General features: G+C 44.7%; 1 protein-coding gene across 2 annotated transcripts; it reads right to left on the reverse strand.

The window, feature by feature from the left end:
• Positions 1–3,145: 3,145 nt before the first annotated feature.
• LOC113932496 lies at positions 3,146–7,475 on the reverse strand. Of its 2 annotated transcripts, none has more exons than XM_027611789.2 (2): positions 6,768–7,475; positions 3,146–4,187 (listed from the first exon to the last, which is right to left on the reverse strand). In XM_027611789.2, the coding sequence occupies exons 1-2, from the start codon at positions 7,189–7,191 to the stop codon at positions 3,997–3,999; spliced, it is 615 nt and encodes a 204-aa protein (XP_027467590.1). In that variant the 5' UTR covers positions 7,192–7,475; the 3' UTR covers positions 3,146–3,996. The 2 variants fall into 2 exon arrangements, with proteins under 2 accessions (XP_027467590.1, XP_027467672.1); XM_027611871.2 differs by having other exon boundaries at positions 3,146–4,398.
• Between the last annotated feature and the right edge of the window lie 11,765 nt (positions 7,476–19,240).

The raw sequence follows: 19,240 nt of genomic DNA on the forward strand, positions 1-19,240 counted from the left end.
GATTTGGATTCCAAAGGTCCAGGTTCAGCCTGAGCTTCTGCATTTCCAAAGCGGTCACCGGTCGTACGGGTGCTGCTGGACCCCAGACGGGTGTGGAGCAGCAAGACCTTTAGCTCACGGTCCGTCCAGGTCCTGTGGGAAACGGCGGGCTCCTTCAGAAGAGAGAAGTGGATCTGGGGAGAGGACGAAACAGGTTTCCAAACATGGGCGTGAGTCGGGGGATAGAATACGCCTGCTCCGGGATGCTCACTCGAACAGTGACGCAGGGGGCAACATCTCTTCGCCATGGTTATTAGTTTCATTGCCCCGGGCTTATCTTTTGGGTTTTTAAATTTTTTTTATTTAAATTCAATTAACTAACATATAATGTATTATTGGTTTCAGAGGTAGAGGTCAGTGATTCATCAGTCTTATACAATACCCAGTAGTTAAAAGTCTCTTATGATTTGTCTCCCTCTCTGATTTGTCTTGTTTTATTTTTTCCTCTCTTCCCCTATGATCCTGTTTTGTTCTTAAATTCCACATATGAGTGAGATCATATCATAATTGTCTCTCTCTGACTGACTTATTTCGCTTAACATAATACCCTCTAGTTCCATCCACGTCATTGCAAATGGCAAGATTTCAATTTTTTTAAAGATTTCATTTATTTATTTGAAAGAGAGAGAGGGAAAGAGAGCACAGAGGGAGGGCTCGATCCCAGGAGGCTGAGATCATGACCTGAGCTGAAGGCAGATAGATGCTTAACGACTGAGCCACCCAGGCGCCCCAAGATTTCAATTTTTTTGATGGCTGAGTAATATTCCATTGCATATATATACCACATCTTCTTTTCCATTCACCTGTCAGTGGACATCTGGGCTCTTTCCATAGTTTGGCTATTATGGACATTGCTGCTATAAACATCGGGGTACCCCGGGCTTATCATTTGGATTCTAAATCACTGATGAAGAAAACGTTAAAATGCCTTGCACAAAATCACAGAGATTGTGTTTTCGGCTCCACAGCTATACCTGCTTGCCAGTGCCTCTGATTTCTCTCTGGGATTTTAAAGCTCTTCCCCAGTCCAGATGCCCTAAATACTTAAAGATCCTTCATTCATAATAACAGTGGTGGTAATAATAATGACTACAACACCAATAAATTAAGTAACAATTTTAAAGGAAATCTACATTTTTTTCAATTGTCCAATATCTAATTATTAAAACAGAGAAAGCTATTTTGGGACACCTTAACCACCGCCTAGGAGTGATGGGGGGTGGATAAAATATAAGCTAGGGTTGCTTTTTTATGTTAGCATTTGACAACGTGAGAAATAAATTTCATCAGATTAAGAATAGCCTTCCCAATATATCAGAAGCATGTAGCTTGAACACGCTTTTGTTCCTTCTGAGGATACGGCATTAAATTTAACTGGAACGTCCCACTTCCAACACAGCAAGAAGAGCTGGACACTGAGGTGGCCATAAATCCCGGGGTGGCCTCATCAGGTAACTCTCCCCTATGCACAAGTCATTGATTTTAGTTCTATAGTGGGTTTTATTACTGTGAAGAAAACCTTTTTATTTCTACCACATGATTTGACACTAAAAATTATTAAAAAGAACTTAACAAACCAAAGCCACGACAAAAAAAACAATGTGTTGTGTATGGATCATTTTTATGCTTGGGACCAGCTTTATTATTTTTGGAACTATTACAAGACTTCTGTTAAACATGTTGAATGTTAAGAGGAAACAGACTCTTGGCAAATGTGGAAAACCAATTACAGAAAACGTCTCTGCTAGAGCTAGAGAAACACAGGGAAGGGATGGGGAGAAGCTGGTCGTCCCCTGCTCTCGCTGCTGAAAATACAGACAGTGGAGTTGCCTTGAAAAGAATAGGACCGTTACATTGTTCTCGATATTTTTGTATTTACAGGCAAAAAATAGCAAAATAATACTTCTCAGTTAAATCTACTTATGTAGTAGAGTACAACACAGAATTACTTTTCTTAAGGTAAAGCTGATACAAGGAAAGCAGCATCTGCCAAATAACCTAGAATATGACTGCTACACAAAAGAAAAAGCTTCACCGCTAATAAAGAATTCAGATTACCTTAAATTGTAAACACTTGAATTAGAAATATTAATTTACTCATGGTTTGAGAGCAGATCTGGTGTATCCAGTGTAGTAAAAGCATGCTATCATGTAAATGTTAATTAGAGAGTATCAATCATTTTATCTACATCAATATTGACAAGATTTAAATAAATGAAACTTCAATTTTGAATTGATTAAATTTTGAAAAAGCCAGACAGCTGATCTGGATCAAGAATCAATAAAGGAAATGACGATCTGTATTTAGCTATTCCTTCATCATGTTCTTGATGTGTTTGGCACGGTGCTAAGCACCAAGACGCGCAGATGAATGACGTGAGCTCTGACTTCAAGGAACCTCCATTTTGCGAAGGGCCAAGCAGCAATTCCAATACAATGTGGTCAATGTTGTAAGAGACGCAGCCCATGTGGAAGGACACAAGGAAGTCTTCATAGGGTTTTCCTGACAGAAAGAACAGCATCCTCGAGGGCTAAAGTGTGTGGGGGACAGGAGTAGTTTGCTGTGTGAAAGGGGGAAAAAAAACGCAGCAGGGAAAGGCCACAGATGAAACTGGAGGTGTCGATAAGGGGCCAGATCATGATGGATGTCTGAGGCAGGCCCCAGCCAAGAAGGGAAGGAAAGGCACATTCACTTGGACTTCTGGAAAAGACTTTTAAGAAGTGCGGGCCGAGTGAATCAGCAAGGTGAGGCAACCGGGGGCAGCCGCCATGGGAAGCCATCCCCACCCCAGGCTGAGGGGTTAAAGAAGGAAGATGGCGCACCAGAATCTGGTTGTGTGCCGGAGCCCAGGAAGAGAGGGTGGCCACCTGTTGGGTGAGAAGTACTAGTACAAAGATACAGGAGTAGGTGCTTGCTATTAGATTTAAAATAGTTTTACACATTCATAAGATATTTTAAATATTTGGATTTGAAAAACATCAGATGGGGACGCCTGGTTGGCTCAGTCGTTAGGTGTCTGCCTTCGGCTCAGGTCATGATCCCAGGGTCCTGGGATAGAGCCCCGCATCGGGCTCCCTGCTCTACGGGAAGCCTGCTTCTCCCTCTCCCACTCCCCCTGCTTGTGTTCCCTCTCTCGCTGTGTCTCTCCCTGTCAAATAAATAAATAAAATCTTAAAAAAAAAAAAAAGAAAGAAAAATATCAGATGGTAAGAGCTTCAATATGGAACACTGTAAAACTACAATAAAGTAAAAAGACAACCCCTGGCTAATGAGACCAGGCTTCGGTCAGACCTGCCCCTCTAGGTGCCTTAGGGACTAAGACATTGGTGGCAGCAGGACTTGTGGATCGGGTCGCCCAACGCTGGCCTGTCCTCCACGCTGTGCTGTCCGCCTCCCTGTCAGTGTTTTACGGGAAATGGAGAAGCATTTGTTGGCCAAGGACAAAGAGCACTGGGTGCTGGTTGTGGGGCGGGTGGGGGCGGAGGATAGCTGAACACGATTCTTTCATCCCTCTCTGTCCCCGGAACCTCAAATCCTAGTGCTGATCCTTAATCACAAAAGTTAAACAGACTTAGGCAACTCAATTTTCAGTGATAATGAGCATCAGAAATCACATGGATTAATGAGTCGCAAGTGATCCCCTTCAGAATAATTTTATTTCTAATTTCTTAACCCTCCCAATACAGGCACCATGAACAAGCAATGACAGGGAATGTTTTGAGACTGAAAGCCCCTTTCCCCCGGACTTTGGCAGAGCTACCCAGGAGCACGACCTGTCTACTGCCTGTAGCACCAGGCCTCTAGAGGCCAAGGTGAATGTGAGAGGCAGCAACCCTCTACCCTTGATTGTCATGAAGGATGTGCCACTTCTCAGCTGAAGGTACAGACTGAAGAAGAAAGCGGCGGGGGCGGGGGGGGGGGTCTTGAAAGTACCAGCCCTTTCTCTCAGCTTTATGCTACTGAACCCCCAGATTCCTGCCACGCATTCTTGGTCTCCCCTCCTTTTTCCGTCTTCTGAAGATCTGAGTGACTTGGCAGCCTTCGGCCAATACTGACTGTGGACGCCAGCACCTCTGCTGGATGGACACCAACTCGATGTACCCAACACAGCCAGCCGGTATTCTCGGGGTCCCATGAAGCCATAGGCCTGAAAGAAGAAAAAGAACGAAGAGAAAGAGAAAACGCCGAAAAGCAGAAGGTGAGCGGACTTTCCCATGTGCTACTGCCCATGTCCACGTCTCGTTAAAAGAGAATAGAGATGCAAATTTCAGGGGGTGTTTCTCTTCAAAGGTGACAGGCATGCTTGACTTTTGGTAGCAAACTAAGCACAGATGGCGCTCTGGTAGCCACAGGCTCACCTGAAATATAAATGGATGAAAAGGACAAAATATTTAAATGTGTAACTGTTGAAAAAAATCTGATCAAAAGTGCATTAATGATCACACCCATAGAAATAACTAAGCCTGCTCAGTGAGGGCTTGAGAACACATAGCCACATGGCTTTGAGCAGAGTCAGACAGGATTCTAGGCCCAATTCCCAGCTCTGCACCACCCCCGTCTGACTTCAGGCAAGCTACCTAACCTTTCTGCATCTTTAAAATGGGGATAATAGGGGCGCCTGAGTGGCTCAGTCCATGAAGCGTCTGTCTGTGGCTCAGGTCCTGATCCCAGGGTCCTGGGATGGAGCCCCACATGGGGCTCCCTGCTCAGCCAAAGGAGAGTCTGCTTCTCCCCTTCCTTCTGCCCCTTATCCCCTGCTCATGCACTCTCTCTCTCTCAAATAAATAAAATCTTAAAAAAAAAAATCCTATTTAATAAATAAATAAATAAATAAATAAATAAAATGGGGATAATAATGTACCTGCTCCCTAGGATTTTTGTGAGGATCTAAGACACTTAAAACACTGCTTGGTATATACCAAGTGTTTGGTAAATATTATGATTCTATACAGCTTATTCTATAGTTATATATGGAATATCAAAGCAAAAGTCCTAAGGAAAAGACTTGCTGGAAAAGTCTCAAACTTACTTGGCTAGTCATTTCATGCCTTATAGACTATATCGTACAACCTGCTGCTTATGTTTATTACAAACACCTTATTTCACTCAGCTTAATCCCTAACTTTTAATCATTTATTCAATAACTTTCAGGTAAAATTAGTTTAATTCTAGAAATTAACAATTCAAATTCTAGAAGTTTAAGTAATCAAAACTAAATTCGCATCACTCACAGACATCCACACAACTATTCACGTTTCACTTCTGGGGACAGCTAGAATCTTTATGCTGATGATTTCTGCTTTTATTCCCATATTATGATGGGTGAGGTAGAGGAGATTGGGACAACTGTCATTTAAGGAAGTTGCAACAATGTTTTAAATTTTTCATTGCATCTCTTCTCTTTTTTCCTTTTCCATACCACAAAACAATGACAACAACGAAAAAACATATTAAATTAGTAAAATTTTGAGGAAAGTCTGTACAATAAATTTATTTAACATCAAATCTGGTTTAGTGGAAATCCCTCTAATAAGGAATGAGGTCATGTCTCTCGCAATGAATCATGTCCATTAAATTTATCTTGTTTTCCGGATGTTTTCCTTCCTTCATTTGTTTGTCATTTCCAAGTCTCTAATTCTTGTTGATTGTTCAATTAAATGAAATCATTGACTTTTTTTAATTTTGAAGAGGGCATTAAACTGAAGCTACAATATATTATAATCTATATTGGTGATGCCTGAAATTGTTGAATCACTATTTGGTACACCTGAAACTAATATAACACTGTATATTAACTATACTGGAATTAAAATAAAATCCTTAAAAAATTAAAATAGATTTAAATATATGCATATGTATACATATACATACATATATAAACACAACAGGTAATCTGTATGAACACAAGTCTGCTTTTAACTCTACAATAATTTTTCCTATCCAGCTTTTTAAAAAGCAAATGCAACTTAGTTTTATTCAAAACTCTCCAAACATTTTCCATTTGTGTATCTCTTATTTCATTTGTGTCTTCTTTCCTTTGACATCTTTCTACTCCTTTGATACTGAGAACAAAATAGGAAAGATGGCTATTCTTTATTATAATATTCCTTTACCTAGAAAACTTATTTAGGATGAAAGAAAACCCTGCTCTTCACATTGACTAATAACTGATTGATCTCCATACATTTCTCTACTGCTCTCATTTCCCTTTACTCCAAAATTACACACTGAAAGATTACAACTCCACTTAAATAACTCCCATAAACATTCAAAGATGATCTGAGAACTGAAATCTCCTCGAGGGCTCTTTAAAAGAGCTCATTTATTCCAAGACCTTGAGATGTGATCCAACACATAGGAGGACATATCAGGAGTTTAAGTCTAGATTTAGAATCAGAGTTATTTTAATAGAAACAAACTTGGAAAGCTACCAGTCTTTTTTACAAATATGGAAACTAAGACCCAGAGAGGCTGTACTATCCAGAACAAGGTTATTTCATATACATATGAGTATGTATGTATGAATATATAGCTTAAAATTTCATAAAGGATATTCAGAAAAATTATCATAGGTCTTAAAGGACTCTTGAAAACAAAACTAATCCGTTTTTAAGACAGTTGGCCCTCTTCAAGTACCTTAATATTTTTAATCTTAAGGGAAACCTTTGTATCAAACACAATGATTTTATTTCCTTGTTGAGAACGATTTTGTATTTTGAAACAGCACCTTTTGCCATTCTCAGAATCCGTGATCTCGTAAAAGTTACGTTTTCCCACTGTGGTGTTCCCACTGTTGAAGGCACTCCCTGGCCGCCGGTACCCTGGCGACCAGAGCCCTCGCTCCGCACCCATCTTGGTCTGTGGAAGGGCGGCGGGCAGGGACAGAGACGTCCGCGACCAGACAATGTCCTGCATTCACGGCGGCCTCGGCCAATCACAGGCCGGCGCCTCCCGGCCCCGCGCGGCGCCACCGGCCACGGCTTGGGCCCAAGAAAACCCAGCCTCTGGGCGGCCATCTGCGGCCATCCCGGGGCAGGGCGCGCCGCGCTCCAAATGCGCCCCGCCCGGAGGAGGGGGCCCATGGCGCGGGCGCCGCGGCGTCCCCTCCTCGGGACACGGGTCGCGCACGGAGGGCAGGACGCGCCGCCCATTCCGGCAAGAACTCGGCGCTGTCCCTTTAAGACGAGCCTCCTCCCGGGGCCTAGAGGAGCTTCGGCGGCCCCGCCGCGGGGGGCAGCGACATCCGGGCTACCGGGCTGGCGACGACGACGGCCCCTCGGGCAGCTCCCAGTCCCTACGGGACGCCCGACTGGCCGCGGCTAGGGAGCGCTGCCGGGGCAAAGGGGGGTGGGGGGCCCTTCGGGGCCACGTGAGTCCCCAGCCCGGGTACAGCCCCGCCGCCGCCCGCCCCCACCTCGCGGACGCCCGGGCTCGGACGCTGAGGCCGGCACGCGGGTCACGGACGCTTCGCCCGCGGGACCGCGCCGCGCGCGCCCGCTTTGGGGCCCGCCCCACCTCCTGCGCGTGCACAGGGGCGGGGCGCCGGGGAGACAGCCAATCAGCGCCGGCCGGCCAGGGACCGCCTCTGAAGTCCTCGCGGGGGGCGGTGCGGGAGGGAGAACTTCGTGGGGGGCGCGGCGCCCGAGGGCGGACCGGGCAAAGCAGGAGTGCGGGAGGGGCTGGGAAGCTAGGCTTGCGGCGGTCCGGCTCCGATCCTGAAGCACCGAGGAAGTGAAAGGGGCGGGAGCGGTGGGGTGGGCCGCGGGCGGCGCGTGAGAACCGGCGCGGGCGGGCAAACGGGAGGAGAGGGGGAGGTGCCGGGAGCAGGTGGTGCGGCCGGAGGGGGGCGGGCGAGGGAGTGAGAGGGACTGGCCCGGGGGGGGGGGGGGGCGGGTAGCGATTAGGCACGTCCTCGAGATAGGAGGACTGGGGATGGACTTGCCGAGTTAATAAGCGTAAAGCCAGAATCTGTCAAGGTTTATTTATGCAGCTCAGAGAACTTGAAAAAGTTTTGAGCTTACTGGTGGAAATAGGTTCTAAAATTTTCCTCTATCCGAATTTTTTAAAACATATTTTTAGTATCTGGTGGTATTTATTAAAACAAAGTTGATCACAGGATTTCATGAGGGTTGGGAGAAAAGGAACAAAAGGCATTTAAAAAGAAAAATCGTATCTGTGATCCACTCTACCGAAATTTTGAGAAAGAATATGTTTCAGCAATCGGATACATTGAGTTAATTTTTAGGGCAGAGTAGGGGCTCTGTTGGTTGGGAGACGGAAAGGCAAGACTCACCGTCAGGTGATCATGAACAAGCCTTACACTAAAGCCTCGTTTTCCTCACCTGAAAAAAATTGGAGCAATGAGCTCCCCTACTGATCGCGCAGCGTGTTTTGTAATTCAGCGTATATTGGAAGAGAAGTGGGATATAAGCATTGTCCAGTTGCGTGGGTGGGGTTCCCTGGGGAGCGGTCCTGGGTCGTCTTCTCTGTGCGCTCTCCGGATGGTGTTTGGTCCACTCTCAGAGGGCCGTCCTGCTTCCAGACCGCCCTGCTCTGAGATCCAGGCATATCAAACTTGGGTGCCGCAGAAATCTGCCAACCTGTGTGTCCCAAACGGAGCTCCGCACCTTTCCTCCAAACTGCCCGAGTCTCCCATCCCAGCAACTGCTTCACTACAGCTTGGACATCAGCCCCCAGCCCCTTCCCGCAGTCATGAAGCCCCAGGATCCGTTTTACTTCCGTCCTTCTGGTCGTCTGGTTGTCGCTCCTGCCACGCTCTGACTTCCTCTGTACAGGCCACGAGCGTCCTCCACCTGGACTACGGTAGTTTTCTGCTCGCTAGTCTTTCGGCCTCGGGCTTCGCCCCACCCCCATCTCGACACTGCAACCGGAGAGGTATACTTTATTGTAAAGTAAATCCGATCGTGTTATTCCCGTTTAAAATCTCTTAGAATATCTCCGTTGCCCTCAGGATCGATTCTATCTCCTTAAATTGGTTTTGCAAGGCCCTCCTAATCCTGTTTCCGTCCCCGTCCCTAGCAGAATCGTTTACGACCAGCCACTCCTCCCACCCTTCCCTGAGTTCCAGCCTACCTGAGTTGCTTTCAGTTCTCCAAGGCGAGAGAGTCCTCTCTAGCTTCTGCAGCACTCCCCGGTCTCCTTCTTTCTGAAGAGGTGGCTTCCTTCCCTTCCCTCACCTCCTAGCCCCAAAGTGAAGGACCAGTTGTATCCCTACGTCCACGGTGCACCCGTCACCCTACCCTGCGGTCGCCTGTTGCGCCGCCTGAATGTTACATCCCACAGCAGCTCTTCAGAACGGGGGCCGCATCCTGCTCACCATTGTTCCCAGTTCCCAGGATGGTACTCGGCAATACTGGTCGGAGCCCAATAACCTTTTAGGAATACACCGTGATCTGCTCAGGGAAACAAAAATCAGGGTAGCCTTAGGTATCTACTGATAGATTTATTTTATATTGCTGTGTTTTTCAGTTTTGAATGCTCCTCTCTTAATAAGTTTCTCTATTAAGAACCAATTTTTTTTTAAAAGGTATAATAAATTTTACTTAAACCATTCGGACGTTTTTGTCACAATTAACTATAAATCTCCCTTAGCAGCAATATGTGTGTGGTTTGTGAAGTGAAATTCTGGAACAGTGGCTCCCTGTTTAATGCTAATGGGCAGAAATGTTCATTTTAAGCCCAGGCTCTGAAATTTTAAAACGGAGCTGAAACTAATGCCCCAATAATGATAGTGGAAGGAAAGAGTATTATGGTAAGAGTTCTGATCCTTGATTCTTACTATTAAATTTTAGAACAGCAATTATCAATATGTTAAGGAATTGTCCTGATACTGACTTAAAAAAAAAATCCTGTACTCTTAATATTTTTCTTTTGTTTAGGAGATGTCATGGTAACAAACTGAAATTCTCATTTTCCTTGTGCTCAGAGCTAGCAATGCTACATATGTACATTTAGATCGGTAGTATTTCTAAACACCACCCTGCTACACACTTTCAATAAAATTAAACAAGAATTCTTTGTTGAGAGATGTAATATTTGGAGGGGAGGATAAGGGAATAAATCTTAACTACTACAAATTGTTTCCCTTCAGCCTTACTCTGAAGGAGATCCTTGTTGGTTTTCTCATTACTGTACATCTAGCCTGTTGACTTTGTTACACTTTGGTGGAAGGGAGTATAATTTAGTAAGAAATCAAACTTTTTAAAAGAAGAGAAAGTTTCTTTAGTAAAATAAGCAAAAAATAAGTGGATTATATAAAGGTAAAAGCAAGTAATGTATTTAAAGTATTGGAAGCAGAAAAAAATATGCATTATAATTATTTACTATTTCTGTAGGTAAGTATTCTCCCAGTTATGTATCATACCTGTTTACAGGACAAACCAAGTGATTATTGTAAACAAATGATAAGGGAAAAGTAAATCCCAAAGAGCTTCTCTTTGTGTATGTAGGCTTGCATAATTTTGAGTTTAAGAAAACATTTTAGGCACCGATTTGGAAAAGTCCTATAAGTGCACTTTACTGACATTTTGGCTAGCTGCATTTTTCGGTTTTAAACGTGTTAAAAAATCTTATTTCCAAATGTTGTGGTGTGGTAAATGACATTTAAAAGTTTTTATAGTGAAACATTTTTTTTAAATAGCCCATTTTAAGAGTGTATCTACAATGAAATACATTTCAGCCTTATTTGAGCATGGCAAACCTGATTAGGCGACCGCTTGAAAGAAACACACGTGTAATATGAGATCTAAGATTGCCATTTGCTACATTTGTTGGTTTTAGCAGAGATTTCAAGTTAATTGGGCATTGAGAATAAACTGCCAATCTAGCAGAGATACGCAGATAGTGATGACTAGCACATAATATAGTGGAAAAAGGTTGGGATTTGGAATTAAGACTCAGGTCTAAATCAGCTAGTTTTATGCCTTCTGCCAGTTATGCCTGAGAGTTTCCACATTATAAATTAGCAACTATTTACCATCCTGACCAGCTCACACTGCTGATGTGGGAAGCAAATGAGGATAATGTATACCACCAATCTTAAAATACTGGCCAAATAGTACTTACCCTTTCTGTTCTATACATTATGCTTTGGACGTGGAGACATTTGGTTTTCACAGAAATCACACACACACAATGAAAAAAATCTAAGAAGAAAATAAAATTACTTTTTCATAAACTGATTCCCTAAGTAGGGATTATGTACTTGCATTTATTCATGAGTAATCCTGATATTAGAGGAAACTGGAGGACTCTATATAAAAAATAACTATTGGAGTAAGTTTAAGAGGATTCTGGTACAGTCTGGATTTTGTTATGCTCTACATATTATACAAGAGCAAGGTGTGTGTGTGTGTGTGTGTGTGTGTGACACTAATAAAAATGGATAAAGAAAAATAAGGCAAATAATGAAGCATACTTGCTTCAGTGCTCACTGTCAAAGGTTAAAAGAGGAAGATGTTCTTCAATGACAATATTGTAATACATATTATTGACTCATGATAAATCTGAAGGATAAAGTAGCAACAAAAACCCTTCTATTATTCCTGGCTCCTTCAAGCAAGTCTGAAATATTTGGCCAGTGGTTAATCATCCTCCCAGGTTTGACTGAGAACTTACTATGTGCAGAAAGGGACAATGCACACTGTATGGATGGCAAAAGAAACACAAGATGCATTTTTTTCTCAAGGAAGCTAAAATCACAGTTTGAGAAAGAAAAAAAGCAAAGCCCTAAATGCATCTGTGAGTGAGCCTCCATTCTTTTGAGGAATGGGTAGCTGGGCAGACACTTTCCCACCCACCTTTCTCTGCAACCTCCTAACCCCACAAGCAAGCAGAGGAGGTGACTCCTGCCTTGAATACAGCACTCTCACCCCCCTGCCATTCTACTGTTACAGCCCCATTCTCTTGGCTCCTAAAATTTTCAATTTTCTAAAGCTGCCCCTTAAAATGTAAATCTCTTGGGAGGGGCACAGATGGCGCTTTAAGTTAGCACCTAAATAATCTTTCACCTGGTCAACAGAGATGGGTTCTATCCTGCGGAGATGAAGAAAGGGAACAAGATGGCTAAATAAGAGACTGTGAACAACAAAGGTAGAAAGGAAGAAATGATCAATGACCCAGTGAGGTGGGACCCAAAAGAGCTTTGACAGTTTTGCCTGGAGCTTCTCGGGCTCCATTTCTGTGCTGGTGTGGCGTCATGCTGTGGGATTCCAGCCTCGCTCAGACTTCCAGGATCTGTTCATCTGCCCCACCCATATTCCTCCTCAGTCAGGGAATTCCACTGAATTCAGACCAGCTTGGGGGTAAACACGGGACTAGAACAAAAAGCAGTCTGAAGGTCAGAAGACTTGAATTCTTTTTGACTTTGAGCCATTCAGACCTTCCATAGACGACAATTTCCACATTTTTATGTAAAAGGGGAGAGTGGGTTACATTCCTGTTCCGCTCTGGGTTTCTCCCTTTCCCTGCTAACTTCTCCAACTCTTTTTGCTCCAAAGGCGAAACACCCCAAAAGTCCATGGATGAATGCATGAATAAAAAAATGTGGTATATACATACAATGAAATATTGCTCAGCCTTAAGAAAGGAAGGAAATCCTGACACAGGCAGCAACATGGATGAGCCTTGAAGGCATGATGCAAAGTGAAATAAGCCAGATACAAAAAGAAACATTGTACGATTCCCCTCATAGGAAGTACTTAAGAGTAGTCAAATTCACAAAGGAAATAGAACAGAAAGTAGAGCAGAGGTTTCCAGGCACTGAAGTGGGGAGGTAATGGGGAGCTACTGTTTAAGGGGTACAGATTTTTAGTTTGGGAAGATGAAAAAACTCTGGAGAGGGCTAAAATGGTGACAGTTGCGGAGCAATGTGAATGTGATTAATGTCGCTGAACTGTACACTTAAAAATGGTTAAAATGGTACATTTCATATTATGTATATTTTATCACAAAAATTATTTTATTTTATTTTTAAGATCTTATTTTTTATTTGAGAGAAAGAGTGAGCACAAGCTGAGGGAGAGGGAGAAGCAGGCTCCCCGCTGAGCAGGCCCAAGACCCTGGGATCATGACCTGAGCCAAAGACAGCCGCTTAGCCAAAGGCAGCCGCTTAACCGACTGAGCCACCCAGGCGCCCCAACACACACACACACACAATTTTTAAACAAACAGCCTTGGAAGACCTCAGCGGGATCCCTGCTTGGAGACCTGTTTTGTGTCATCTGCCTCATGCCTTGCCCCTGACTTTTCCGTGTGGCTGTTTGAGTTTTGGCCCATCCTCAATCTCTGCCTGCATGACAGGACCCCCTCCCTAGCCCCCTGCAGGGAACGCTCCTCATTCTCCCTCAAACCCACTCCTGGACTCCCCTGGCTCTTCTCAAGCAAACTCCCTTCTTACAAACTCCTGAGTGCTCTGCCACGACTCCAGAGCTGTCATCCCAACCCTGAGCCTTGTTCTCCCATGTTCACGCGGGACATGGCCTGGAACCACCCCACTTCTGAAGTGCATCCACGTGTAGCCTATACCCACAGCCTTCGTTCTTCCCCCATGGCTTTGATTTTTTTTTTTAAAGAGTTTATTTATTTATTTGACAGAGACACAGCAAGAGAGGGAACACAAGCCGGGGGAGTGGGAGAGGGAGAAGGAGGCTTCCCGCGGACAGGGAGCCCCATGCGGGGCTCGATCCCAGGACCGTGGGATCATGACCTGAGCCGAAGGCAGACGCTTAACGAGTGAGCCACCCAGGCGCCCCTTTGGCTTTGATTTTATTACACCTGCTCTTCAACCTCACGGAGACCCCATCCACTTAGCCTCTCCCCCAGCCCTGCTCTGTACTTCGGGGGTGGACACGGTACCCTAACACACAGGCTTACTGGCTACAGCCCCAACGGAGCCCAAAGTGAAGTCTATCAGTGCTTTTCTCCAAGGCCCTTAACGATTTCCTCTTACACTCTAAAACGGCACCCTTGAAGCCTCATTCCGTGTCACCTACGGCCTCTCCTCATGCCATGTGACAGAGCACTGCCTCATCATGTTCCCACATCGCCCTGCGTGAACGGACCGCATTTGGTATTGCCCATGCTGAGCGCTCCAGAAGGGCTACCCTCCCTCTTGTTCCAAGTTTCTGCACCAGCAGATCCCACTGCCTGCCAAGCCGATTCTTTGGCCAGATCCTATTCTTTGGGTCTCAGCTGGGACCTCATTTCCGAAAAAGCACTCACTGGGCCCTACCTCAGTCTGCAGGAAGAGGGTGCGCGTGCCCCTAGTACCTGCTGCTTATCCCCACTATTGCAATCAGACTGCAGTCTCCCCAGGTGTGCGATTCATGGGACAGAGACTGTGGCTTATTCGTAGGGCATCCTCCGAGTCCAATACAGGGCCCAGCACAAGAGAACTGGTTGGAAACTGGTCACTGAATATACTTTTAAGAACACATGAAAAGAAAAAAAGAACACATGGTTATAGGTTTGATCTAATAGACGATCATCTGGCTTACAATTTTACCTCTGTGATTTTATTATATTCTTATAAATAGCAAATCATTACCTTTTACCTTAACTTTTTTTATCAACAACTACTTGATTTTAATACTTTGTATTAACAGTAGAATTAGGTTTGATGGCATGTAACAGAAAATCCTCAAATAACGTTAGTATAAACAAAATAGAAATTTTATCCCAGTTCTGTACAAGTGCAAGGATAGATGGTGTTGGGCTGATGTGTGTCTCACTTCAAATCTTCAGGCATCGATTTTCTTTGACTTCGCCATTTGGAAGATTTGCCTCTATCTCTGTGGTCCGAGATGGAGGCTAGAGTCAAATTCTGGGCAGCAGGGTGGAGGGAAGAATAAAGAAAGGGTGAAGGGCATGCACCAAGTGTCTTTCTGGAAGTTCTTCTGAAGCTCACATCCAACGTGTTTGCCTATGCACTGTTGGGCTGATTTAACCACCCTTAGCTGCAAGGGAGGCTGACATACACCATCTTTGTTTTGAGCAGCCATGTGCCCAGCTAAAATTTCTATTGGTATGGAAGCAGAGGACCAAAGAGTATTGGGGGCCAAAAGAAGGGCGGGCCATCCCTGAATTTGAAAAGTTACAGATATGTCAACATTATCATCCAGATGAATCTAGATTCGAAACGTCTTCTTCCCAAATCTTCATCTCCTTTGTCGAGAGGTCATGACATTTAGACCCAGGAGTTTTTATAGCAAGCAAGTTATTAAATTTCCAGGGTTTTTTGTATTAGCCGGTATTGTAAGAAACAAGTGCTACCAATTCGTCCTCAGGATGAGGCTCAGAGATGAGGTGATGGGGGGTTGGAAGTGAAGGGTGAAAGTAGAGTAGAGGGCTCAGAAATAATAGAGAAAGGATTGCACATTTTCACGCTCCTGGTATGACCCCGAGTCTCCCTGGGTGCATTTGTTTTGTGCTGTGTTTTCCCCTTGGCTCTCCGGGGAGTGTTCTAGCCCTTCCTTCCTCAAGCCCCTGCAGTTCCTCCCCGGGAAGCTGGAGGTGTCTACTCCACCATGGGCCACCTTGGATGCTGCTTTAGACCCAGTGCCAGTGCCGCCCTTCTCCCATTGCCCCAGTGGAGGGATCAATCAGAGCAATCTCTGAAACAGGACAGGGTGCACACGCTACTTGCCTGGGCCTCGGACAGTGCTTGGGACCCCAGCCTGCACTCCATAAACCTGCGCTCGCTCGCCCCCAGCCTGGTTGTCCTTGTCACCCTCAGCCCCTCACCCACACACCGGGCCCCATACTCAGCTAGTCTCTCTTTCATCCTCCCTTCCATGCTTCTCTGTGCTTCTCCCTTGCCTGTCTGAGCTCCCCTCCCCCTCCCCCTCCCCACAGTCCCTTCCAGTGCTCTTGGAAACCCTGATTCCTCTGGAAGCTTCATCCTGTTTTTATTCTCCACACCTCACTCACTGTGAATCAACTTCCCTGAATAACCTCACCCAAAGGTCAGCCCTCCATCTCTCTTCCTGAGCGGAGGACCCTGCTCCTGCCTCAGCCCCTTGGCTACTCCCCCTCCATGGGCTGCTTCCTCTCTTCCTGCAGACTTGCCAGAGCTCCCTCACTTTGAGAGAGGGCTCCCTTGCCTTTGCTGCTCTATCCCTTTCCTTTCTTCCATGGCCAAAGAGGGAGATATACAGAATCCACCGCCCCTCCCCCCCCCTGCTTCCCCAGCACTCCAGCGCAAGTCCCAGTCATCACGTTTTACCAGCCACATCTTTGTGAAACTAAGATGTTGACATCATCTGTGACCTCCAAACCACCTAATCAGATAAAGGCATCAGATTCCTGGATTGTAACCTGGCACCATTGTCATTGCTCTTTCATCAAAGTTTTCTCTTGCCTGCTGTCAGGCTGCATACTCTGGTTCTTTTCTTACCTCTTATGACCACTAATCAAACAGCAACTCCAATAGCGAATGCTTAATGAGTGTTTATTTTGTGTCAGGCGGAATATAAGGTGCTTTATACACATTATTTCATTTAACTCTTGTACTAACTCTAGGAGGCAGATGTGATTATTATCCCCACTTTATGGATAAGGAAACTGAGGCTTGTACGCTTATGGAGGAAGATGATGTCCTCAGAATGATGAAGCTGGTCAGAGGGCTGGATTAAAACCCAGACTTGTGGAATTCCAAAGCAGTGCTTTTTGCCAGTAGAGCACATTGCTTCTACTTTACCTGTTGTTCCTCTTTTCCTGATTACACCCTAACTATGAGACTTCTGGGGGTTCTGCTTTGGACTACCTGCTCATCTGTCTATAGATATTTACTTTAGCAAGGAAGTGTTTGACTTTCATGGGGTGAACTCTCTCATTCATTCATTCATTCTTACCTATTTATTATGGAACATTTTAATTTTTTTTATTTTTTTAAGACGTATTTATTTATTTGAGACAGGGGCAGACCAAAAGGGAGAGAGAGAATCTTAAGCAGGCTCCACACCCAGTGCAGAGCCCGACAAGGGCCTCAATCTCATGACCCTGAGATCACGACCTGAGCCAAATCAAGAGTCTGATGCTTAACCAACTGAGCCACCCAGGCACCCGTATAATGGAACAGTTTAAATGTATGCAGTGGTAGAGAGAACTGTGTGATGCTGATCTGGCCTCCCCAGGTATTATCAACCATGCCCAACAGCCATCCATTTATGGCCACTCCCATTTCATCTCTACCCCACCATTCCCTATGTCCTGCTCCTACTGGATTCTTTTGAAGCAAATCTCAGAAACTGTATCAGTTCATTTGTAAATCTTTCAGTATATATTTCAGTACATATTTTTAAGTTTTAAGGACTCTCTTTTTTTAGTCTTAACTACAAAAATATCCAAATATCTAATCAGATCAAATTTCCTCAATTGTCTCATAAGTTTTTAGAAGAGTCAGTTTGTTCAGATCAGGATCCAAATAAAGTCCACAAATTGCACTTGGTTGATGTTGCTTTTTATTTAAATCTCTTTTCATCTTTAGATTCTCTTTCCCTCTTTTTTTTTCTTTTCCTTGCAATATATTTGTAGAAAACACCAGCTCATTTGTCCTGTGCCATGTCCCACATTCTGGAGTTTGCTGATCGCATCACCACCATGTTGTTTAACACATTCGTCCCACCACCCATCTAGGTTTCCAGCAAACTGTAGAGGTGTGATCTGATTCAAGTTGATTTTTTGGCAAGAAGATTTCATAGGTGAAATGATGCACTTCCATCAGGAATCTCATTCATTTAGATAGCTTCATTCTTTTATCATCGGCTAACTGCTGGGTAATTTCGCTGGGATAATCTGCCATCATCTCAAAATCAACATGTCTAAAAACAAATGTATCTTCCCCCACACAAACTACCTCCCTTGACACCATATCTGTTTCTGCAGTTTCTGTGGTCCTCTTAAATCACTTGGCCGCCAGGTCTCAGAGCCATCCTCCACTTTTCCTCCGCTCTCATATTCAGTCATGAAGACCTGTCAGTTCTCTCTCTATAGGATGTGAACAGCCTTTCCCTTCAATTCTCACGCCTATTGCCCTATTGTAGGCTTCAAAAATATTACAATACCTTCTCCCTGCTGGTCTCTTTTTCCTCAATTCCACTCGAAACCGCCACTGGATTGACCACCTACACATCATGTGCTCCTTACCATGTACTTCCTAGTCACAAACCTTCAATGGCTACCCATTACTTTTGGAGTCAAGTCTAAACTGCTGAGAGTACTCTAACACAGTCTGGTCCCAACCTATATTCCCAGCCTCCCCGCCACAGTTCATCTTGCTTAGCATTAGATGTTTTTCTATAGCTATGAAAACCAAGTGACTTGAAGATGTGTAGACCAGTGTCATATCTGACATCCTCTTTCAGTGCTGAATATCAGAGAGTCAAATGAACAATTATCCAAGCACGGCAAGAAGGCAAAGCTTCTCTCTGAGGATGATTCTACATTTGTCTCAAGGGACACCTGTGGTCCCATGCTAGGGGAAGGGGAATTTGCCTGTCACTCTGGCAAAACACTGCTTGCTAGCTTTCTCAGCTTTCCTAGTAAGAGGTTCACACTTCTTCCTGTTGTCTGGTCTTAAAACATGTGACTGGCCATTGACCAGTAATACGGAATGCCAGCCACTTAGGCTCTGTCCTCATGTCACCTGTTCTCTGGCTCTAATTCTAAGTCAAACACACAACCCCCGCCCCAACAACACAAAGAACTCCCAGCTGAGAGAAGGATATTCAGGCAAAATTCTCTAGGAGACATGATATTCATCCACTCTTTCGAGAACTTTGTTAAGGTAGACCCCTGAATGTCTGCATCCTGGATGACCTTCAGCCAAGATGCTCCTGATCATTACCCTGGCTTACACAGATCCTGCTCAGGGTCACGACTCACTGTCTCCTACGTGAATTCTCATGTGACACTTTCTTACAATTTTTTTAAGAAGCTTTTATTTGAGAGAGAGAGAGAGAGAGAGCGTGCGTGTGCGAGCAGAGGGAGGGGCAGAGGGAGAGGCAGAGGGAGAAACAGACTCCCTGCAGAGCCCGAAGTGGGGCTCTATCCCAGGACCCTGAGTTCATGACCTCAGCCGAAGGTAGATGCTTAACCAACTGAGTCACCCAGGTGCCCCACTTTCTTATAAAATTTGACAGAAAGAACTAGTACTCAGAAAGCTGTTATGCATCCTTTACA

Source organism: Zalophus californianus, chromosome 4 (genome assembly GCF_009762305.2).
Source record: "Zalophus californianus isolate mZalCal1 chromosome 4, mZalCal1.pri.v2, whole genome shotgun sequence".
In the NCBI taxonomy this organism is placed as follows: Eukaryota; Metazoa; Chordata; class Mammalia; order Carnivora; family Otariidae; genus Zalophus; species Zalophus californianus.